At 34.0% G+C, this 9581-nt stretch overlaps 1 protein-coding gene across 1 annotated transcript; it reads left to right on the forward strand.

Annotated features, from left to right (window-relative positions):
- The first annotated feature begins 494 nt into the window (after positions 1–494).
- On the forward strand, positions 495–3324 carry LOC130669524 (cuticle protein 7-like). The gene is made up of 4 exons (XM_057472475.1): positions 495–1087; positions 1164–1325; positions 2668–2905; positions 3078–3324. The coding sequence occupies exons 2-4, from the start codon at positions 1314–1316 to the stop codon at positions 3245–3247; spliced, it is 420 nt and encodes a 139-aa protein (XP_057328458.1). The 5' UTR covers positions 495–1087; positions 1164–1313; the 3' UTR covers positions 3248–3324.
- The last annotated feature ends 6257 nt before the right edge of the window (positions 3325–9581 follow it).

Genomic DNA, 9581 nt, shown 5'->3' on the forward strand with positions numbered 1-9581 from the left:
TTCAATTTATCCACGTCTTCCTTCATCTTTGTATAAATTTTTTCATATTTTTTTCTCAACTCCGGCATTGTCACAGCCGATTGGATTATTTCTGGTGTGTCAATGCGTTCGTTTCTCGAAAAATAATACAACAATGTCTATAGCTATGATTCCACGGCAAATGTTCCAGTTCACTGGTACATGCTCGACATTTTCCTTAAATAAGAAAAATTGCTTTTCCTTATGAAAAAATAAATAATCAATCAATGTCGTAAAATTTTTATTATATACATTATTGTTGTCACTATTACTCATCTCAAATGCGGAAATCCGTAATTTCACATTCATAAAAAATTAAAAAAATAAAATACAAATTTAAACTTTTCGCTGCTTTCCTGTCACGAGCGTCGGAGCTCGAAGTCTGCGAATTTAAATTAATAATAAAAATTTTTTTAGATGTAAAGAAAATTCTCTCTTCAGAAGGAAACAAAAGCAAATAAATATATAAAAGCATCGACATAAAGTCACTGAATTGCAAGCTTGTAACAAATGCCAGGATCAATACCGAGTCTTTGCTCAAGCAAACAGTTAAATTGCGAGTTGGTGGCGTGAAATATCCTGTTTTAGTTCTATATTCTCTGAATCCCACAACCCTGAGGTTTGTTGCCAAATTGGAACCTCGTGCACACAAACACACACCCAGAGAGACACTAGCTCAGATCCACGTGCATGCAACATGAGAATTTTGTTAATGTCAATGCACCGAAATTAGGCGCCAACATAAATAATCCCATTTACATAATAGTCATATTGCTTATTACTTATTATTTATACAAACCGACAATTTAGCATGAATTTGTCGCGTAAGTAAATGTTTCGCCGGAATTAACCAACCGTGTAAAGTGGCAAGTTTACTATCGCAGGTATTTAGCGGCCTAAGTGCCAGTTAATGTGCCTCAGATCCTACTGCGACATCACTTTAATGTCTTACTCATTTCATACTCTGCGGATCCAGACTTGATTTTCGAACAAACATTTTCATATTGATAATTAAACAAACAACAACTATTTGCAGACAATTAAAACGCTTGGATGAACAACGTTTCGTGTTAGTTAACATTTATTTGCAAACGCTTTTGCGCATAAGTAATCGGAACAAGCGTTTTTGCAAACTCTTTCATTAGTTCCACATCTATCGCGTTAAATAACGACACAATGTGATGTAATTGTAGCAAGAAATGTCCAGCTAGTGGGTATAAAACTGAGAGTTTGGCGGTTAATTTTATCACTGAGTCTGCGGACAACTGAAAGGACCAGAAGTAACAGCGAGCAACATGACAATGAAGGTAAGCAAAAATTTTTATAATGCACACACGGAAAGAAAATTATGGCAGCGGTTCCCATAATTTTGTGAAATTTTTTCCTATACCATCATAGGAATTACGGCCATAAATTATGGGAGCGGTTCCTATAATTATAGGAATGATTCCCATAATTATAGGAATAATTCCTATAATTATGGGAATGATACCCATAACACTATAGGAATGGTTCCTATAATTATAGGAATGGTTCCTATAATTTATAGGAATACTTTCTATAATATTATGGGAATCATTCCTATAATTTATGGGAATGGTTCCTATAATTTATAGGAATACTTTCTATAATATTATAGGAACCATTCCCATAATATTATGGGAATGGTTCCTATAATAGTATGGGAACTATTCCCATAATATTATGGGAATGGTTCCTATAATAGTATGGGAACTATTCCCATAATATTATGGGAATGATTCCCATAATGCAATTGGAATGGTTCCTATACCATTATGGGAATCATTCCCATAATATTATGGGAATAGTTCCCATACTATTATAGGAACCATTCCTATAATATTATGGGAATGGTTCCCATATTATCATGAAAAAATTAATTTAAAGAAGTGTGGTAATCACTTCCACAATACACAGAAATATTATTAAACATAAAAACAAAAATTCAAACATTGAAAAAAAAAATCGTATTTGGCAAAAAAACATTAAAATTTTTAATAAGAATTTTTTGTCAGCACAAAACATTCAAGAAAATTTAAATTTTGGGAAATTTCTACACTATTGTGCAAAAAAAAAAATTTATGATATTATAGGGATGGTTCCCATAACATTATGGGAATAGTTCCCATAATATTATAGGAATAGTTCCTATACCAATATGGGAACCATTCCCATAATAGTATGGGAATGGTTCCCATAATGATATGGGAATGGTTCCTATAATATTATGGGAACCATTCCCATAATGGTATGGGAATGGTTCCTATAATATTATGGGAACCATTCCCATAATGGTATGGGAATGGTTCCTATAATATTATGGGAACCATTCCCATAATGGTATGGGAACTATTCTCATACTATTATGTGGATGGTTCCCATAATATATGGGAACCATTCCTATAGTAGTATAGGTACTATTCCCATACCATTATGGGAACCATTCCAATAATGCATAGGAAAACTTCCCATAATTTTCTTTCCGTGTATTTTGATCAATAACTAGAGTACGAAATCAAGATTTCTGATTGCTGATAACAAGTTTTGATCGGTGGTTGAATAAAATATATTAATTAATGGACTTCCGCTTTCTGATGTTTGGCGAACCACTTCGGACGTCGACGACAGTTGGTATTACTTGTGGCAGTGACGGTTCTCGTGGGATTCCAAGAGGCGACGGCGGGTCACGCGCACAGTTTCGCCCACTTCCACGGGCCAGTAGAGGGACCAGGACACGAGGTTACAGTTCACGACAAACACGGCCACCATCACGTTGACTATGTCGCGCATCCTAAGTACGAATTCGCCTACGGAGTCCAGGATCATCACACAGGCGATTATCACGGTCACAAAGAGCATCGTGATGGTAATATTCTCTTAATTAATTAACCGTTTCAAAGCCGCCAAGCTCTTGGTTTGCTTATTGCAGCTTTAACCATAATGATGATAGCAATAGTCACAATTCTAATCATAATCATAATTATTGTAGGAGCGGTTAATTAGTGATATTGAATAATGGGCTGGTTATTTATCTCCAGGTAAACACATTGTCGGCGAGTACACAATAAAGGAGCCCGGTGGTAATGTCAGGACGGTTAAATACTACGCGGATCCACATGGCGGATTCTTCGCTGATGTACACAACTCTAATGGTAACGACCATTCTGGCGGAACTTATGGAGGATACCACGGTCATCATGACTATTGATTGGTGGTTGTTGACATTTGATTAGATGGAATTATTACTTTGTGCTATTCGGCTATTGGCTACCTTTGTTAATAAATATTTAGTCATTAATTACTTGTTCCTCTAATTATTTATCCCAATTTAAATCGGCTATTGGTAATGAAAGCTCTGTTGCTTATCAATGAGCTCGGGTGGGAATTTCACTGATTTTTATTTCTAAGTATTCATAACTGAGTTCCTAGCAAATAAAACTGTGATATAGGGGAGGGTGGGGCAGAGCGGCCCCCCTAAGCCAATTATTATTTTTTGTGGCTTTCAACCATAAGATCACTTCGCTTTTGTCCTATTTCGAACAAATTTATGGACATTTTGCCAAAATTCGAAAAAAAAATTTTTTTTTTTGTGGGGCAGAGCGGCCCCCCTGCAAAAAGTAATAAAAAAATTTTTTTTTTCGTTTTTTTTTTTTTTTAAATTGTTTTCATCATTAAGAATGTATTTCTTTCTCTTGACAACTATTTTTGGTTTTATATAACTCGAAAAAAATTTTTTAAAGTGTAATAAATCGTTCACTCTCGATTACCTTAATTACTAATTGTTATTTAATAAAAAAAAAAAAACAATTCTATAGTTTTACTTTATTTCAAAAATTTATCAACTAAAAAAAAAATTTAATTTTTATAAATTTTTAGTGACCAAATTTGCCTCTTACATAGAGAAACGGCCGAAAAAAATGAAAAAATAATTTTTTCGGAAGTTTCGGCTGGTCCATTTTGCCCCAGGTGTTATGCGTAGGGCTAGAAATGTGGAATTATAATAATTTTTTTTTAATTTGACGATAAAAATATGAAGAAATCACTTTTTCAAAATTTTGGGCTTGTCCATTTTGCCCCAAATGTCATGCGTAGGGGTAAAAATGCGCAAACATATCGGATTTATAGTAATTGGTCGAAAAAAAAAAATTTTTTTTTTTGATCAAAATTTCAGAGGGGCCGCTCTGCCCCACCCTCCCCTATATTCTGCAGAAGGGTTTTTTACTGGAAATTCTAGGATGAGTTTGGCCGGACGACCTTAGAATTTTTATCTCTGTTGAAAAGTAATAAATATTTTATGAACTGTAAAAGAAAGTTAAATACATAGGAAACAAAAGATAAAATCTGCCTGGAATATACATATATATATGTTGAAATGTAAGCATAAAATATAAATATGTATAAATAAAGTTGTGAATAATATGTAATCGGGCCACTGCGTTCAAGGAGCCCCAGTTCCTGGAGCAATACGTTCCAGAGCCTTCCAATCAATGATGAGATGCATTTTAATGCCGGTCTGACATATCGAGTCCGGATAATCCTCCGATTTTTCTTGTGTATCACAAATATTGAACGAATGTAAAGATATGTTTGCCGTATCTGCCAGACATCGCAGTACATCTTTTCCTCCCACTCTTTCCCTCGAGCTGGGAAAAAAGTATAAAGTAGTAGAAATAAATCAACAATTGTAGTTGCATTGTTGATAGCTTCCAGAATGAAAAAACCTATTAAGAGGTTTCTTTTGCAGCTTACGGTAGATTGGATTGAAATATTGATATCTAACCACTTAATTGAGTTGAAGAATTCCCCTGAGAGGACAATGAATTTGCTAAAGTACCTCTTGAGGATAAACTCAATCAGAGCTCGGTAAATGGAATGAAATTATTTGAAAAAACCACTTTGTAATCTTTTAAAATAATTCCTGTTCCACTTGAGTATACTTTTAACTCCCGACCACGGGGATGTTTATTTTCCCAGGGATTCCATTTATCGTAAGAATGTTTTCAGATTTATTACACTAAATTATTTATCACCGTGATAAAAACAATGGGGGTAAGGAGAAGGGGGGGGGGGGCTAAAGAAACCAACCGAGTTGGCACAATAAGAGGTAAAAAGAGCTTATAATACAAAAGTTTATACGCGGTAACAAAAGCAAAACATAAAAGTATCAGAAATAAGAGAGCTGAGTTTAGCTTATGGAAAAGTTTCCTACACTTATTCGCGTATTAACTTTTGGTATGTCGTGCAAAGATTCGTTAGCCTACACTAGCATATCCCGCGCCCTCTAGTTCTCTATATCCTCGGCGTTTTGCACATAAGATTTTAGCAAAAACTCAAAAGTTTCCTTTGCAAACTTTTTGTGACTCGAATAAAAAATGATACGCTATTATATCAAATAAAAAAGTGTTTTGTAACTTCTCGAAAACATTTTCAGAAAAAAAAATATTTTAGACGTTAATTTATAATAAAAAAAAAAAATTTGGAAAATCCAAAAGTGCACGCCTCGAACGCTCATGTTATGTTTTTTTTTAAAAGTTAAATTTCGAATAAAATTGAATATCCCGCTCTTTTCCCATAGAAATTTCCATGGTAAATTTACGGTAATAAAAGTAAAAAAAAAAATAAATAAGGAGAACATTCCTAATGAAAAATGGCGGCAGTGTGTGTTTGTTTACATGTAAGATTGCCGGTTTTAACCGTAATGATTTATTTTTAAAAAAACGAGAAGGCCTACAGTAGTGATTTTCGAAAGGAACCTTCTTTGCTTATTTCTGAAAATTTTGAAAAAAAAATTAAGTAGTTTCGTCAAGTCGTTCTCGAGATATCCGTACCACGCCGTTTTTTTTGAACCACAGACTAATGGACGTCCACGATAAATTTTTTTTAATGAACTTTTTTTTATATTAATACATATTAGACAAATTAAAAAAAGTATCAGGATTATTTATTAGTGTTTCAGCTTTATATTGATGTGCTTTTCATAATGTGTAAGAGTAATAGAAAAAAAATATAGGGGAGGGTGGGGCAGAGCGGCCCCCCTAAGCCAATTATTATTTTTTGTGGCTTTCAACCATAAGATCACTTTACTTTTGTCCTATTTCGAAGAAATTTATGGACATTTTGCCAAAATTCTGAAAATTTTTTTTTTTTGTTGGGCAGAGCGGCCCCCCTTCAAAAAGTGATAAAAAAAATTTTTTTTTCGTTTTTTTTTTTTTTTAAATTGTTTTCATCATTAAGAATGTATTTCTTTCTCTTGACAACTATTTTTGGTTTTATATTACTCAAAAAAAATTTTTTAAAGCGTAAAAAATCGTTCACTCTTGATTACCTTAATTACTAATTGTTATTTAATAAAAAAAAAAGTAAATTCTATAATTTTACTTTATTTCAAAAATTTATCAACTAAAAAAAAAAATTTAATTTTTATATATTTTTAGTGACCAAATTTGCCTCTTACATAAAGAAACGGCCGAAAAATATGAAAAAATAATTTTTTCGGAAGTTTCGGCTGGTCCATTTTGCCCCAGGTGTTATGCGTAGGGCTAGAAATGTGGAATTATAATAATTTTTTTTTAATTTGACGATAAAAATACGAAAAAATCACTTTTTCAAAATTTTGGGCTTGTCCATTTTGCCCCAAATGTCATGCGTAGGGGTAAAAATGCGCAAACATATCGGATTTATAGTAATTAGTCGAAAAACAAAAAATTTTTTTTTTGGTCAAAATTTCAGGGGGGCCGCTCTGCCCCACCCTCCCCTATGCACTTTAATGAGTGGAAATCGTGTGACCTTGACAGGTTGGTTATAAAGCACAACCTCTCCGCTTCGCTTCCGAGGCGTGCAAAAAAAAATTTCCAAAGCCATTAAAGTAATGTAAACTTAAACAGTTATACACAGAGCGAAAGATGCTAAGTTTAGTGTTTTTGTCGATGAAAAGAAGGAGATAAGATATATAAGACGGAGCAAAGTTGAAAGAGCGTAAAAGAAAAGTTACAAGTAGCGTTTACCGAGCGTAAACTTGGCTTGGCCCGCGTGCGAAGATTCATTAGACATTGCTTGTTTTACGCCGCTGTGTACTGCAGTTTCTCTTTGTGTGTGTTTATGTGTGTCTATGTGGACGGATGTATATTTACGGGGGCTTGATAACTTTGGGTTCTCAAGAGTTAACGGATAAAAGCTGCCGCGGTGACTGACGGACAGAGCTTTGAAGCGCCTTTTGGCGATGCCAGACAAAACTCACCAGATACCTGCTGAAAATGCTCTACATGCATTCGCCAACAGTTAAAACGTAAAGTTTTGGTTATTGTTTGGTTAGATTTTTCCATAAACTTTGGCTGTGCAACTGTTTGCGGTAGACGCTTTCTGCAAACAAGCTTTATAACTTTGTGATGAGATTATTTAAATAAGGGCTGCTGGTAATTTTAAATCAGGGCTTGATAATTTATCTGGTTTACGTAATTTCCAATCAACTTGAATGGGCACTCGACGACTCCGAGTTAAGTACCGAGGAAATAAGGGAAAAAATAAAGCAAATCCACTTGACTTCTGGCGACTCTGACCTAGATGTCGATATGTACGGCAGTTTTGCTGCAAGCAAGTTTAACTAACGATCAGACTTTTGGGCGATGGGACACTAAATTTTAAAATAAACGATAATTTACCGATATATCTAGAGTCGGCAGTGCTACTAGTTCCCCTTCTTTCGCAAACAACTGACACAGTATCATTCGCAAACGGCTTTCGTTTTGCCGGATAGCATTAGAGTTTTGGAGCAGATCCAACGCGCATCTGCCAGCACTCGAAAACGCAAGATGCATTGCATGATACGACTTTTTACTACCGAGAAGTAGAGAGATCTGCCGATTGTCAAGTAGGAGGAAGTCGGGCTCGGTGATAACTAGAACTGGAACTTGAACTGGGGCTTCGTCTAACCCCGCCGCCAATGACGACTCATCATTCTCAATGAAATTTCTAGAGCTATCGTAATCGTGTGTTATTCGAATATCAGGATGTGTTCTATTGAGCCGAGGAGTTCTACTGATGTTCTATAGTCTTCCTGCCAGCAACCAATAAACTCTCAATTGCGTCGTTGTTTGGAATCTCTCTGGCTCTTCTCTTTGCTGGAAACAATATGAACCTCTGATCACGTAAGAGAATTCTGCTTCTCAGGTCACGCATTCCGAATGCACAAGTAGAAGAAAAAAAGCTGATGAGTTATTGTTTCTTACACAAATTAATCCATAAAATATTCAAAAGCGACTTTTATTTTCAACTCTTTCACTTTTTTGGTGAATCATAACACCGGCACACAAAAAAAAATAAGTTCTCTGTACTTTTGACGGGACCGATTTATTCCCATGTATTTTGATCCGCTGAATCCGAATCCGAGGTCCGTTTAACCCGTACACCCTCAGATTTTTAGAAAACTTTAAAAAACCTCAAAAATACACAAAAATCGACCGTTTTTTAAATTTATAAATTTTTTTAACCCTAACTAAGCATGATTTTTATGTATTTTGGTCCTCCACATACTAACCTGAAGTTTATTTGAAACATTAGCCATTTAAAGTCTGAGTAAATTCCAAAAAACCCCAAAAAATTGCAAAAAAGCAAAAAAATTCTTAGTATTGTGATGAAAAAAATTTTATAGGGCTAAATAAATAATTATTTTCATGTATGTTTATCTGTGACATATAATTCTCGAACATCCATGGCTCAGACATCTCTAAAATTTTAAATAAATGGCAAAAATTCCGAAAAAATCGAAAAAAAAAAAATTTGGTATAACAAAAATCATTTTTTAAATCGAAATAAATAAAAGAAATCATATTGTTCGATCTGTGATATATATATAAAAAATATTTTGGCCTAAAACATAAAAAAATTTTAATATGCTTCAAAAAATTTTTTTCATCACAACACTAAGAATTTTTTTGCTTTTTTGCAATATTTTGGGGTTTTTTGGAATTTACTCAGACTTTAAATGGCTAATGTTTTAAATAAACTTCAGGTTAGTATGTGGAGGACCGAAGTACATAAAAATCATGCTTAGTTAGGGTTAAAAAAATTTATAAATTTAAAAAACGGTCGTTTTTTGTGTATTTTTGAGGTTTTTTAAAGTTTTCTAAAAATCTGAGGGTGTACGGGTTAAACGGACCTCGGATTCGGATTCAGCGGGTCAAAATACATGGGAATAAATCGGTTCCGTCAAAAGTACAGAGAACTTATTTTTTTTTTTGTGTGCCGGTGTAATTGTTGCGGCAAAAATAAAAATGAAAGTGAAGAAGAGGCGTCATACCATCAATTCCATCAAACTAATAAATGGCACTAAGTAATTTAAATGCACTCGGAACGAGGGAAAAAAAAATTATTTCTATCATCACTTATAGTAGATTTGGATCCATCTACCAAATAGTAAATTTTTATTTCCATGTAAATAATTCACTGATGACCAGCATTCTTTGCCGACTTTTATTTCACACCAAATACATTACTCTCTCTTTCTCTCTATATAGATATATATACAGCGATGCATAATGGAACGG

This window comes from Microplitis mediator, chromosome 6, assembly GCF_029852145.1.
Source record: "Microplitis mediator isolate UGA2020A chromosome 6, iyMicMedi2.1, whole genome shotgun sequence".
NCBI lineage: Eukaryota > Metazoa > Arthropoda > Insecta > Hymenoptera > Braconidae > Microplitis > Microplitis mediator.

Excerpts from the sequence above, each read along its gene's own strand:
- LOC130669524 (XM_057472475.1), top strand. Across the intron at positions 2,906-3,077 it reads TCACAAAGAGCATCGTGATG|GTAAACACATTGTCGGCGAG; the intron begins GTAATATTCTCT and ends ATTTATCTCCAG.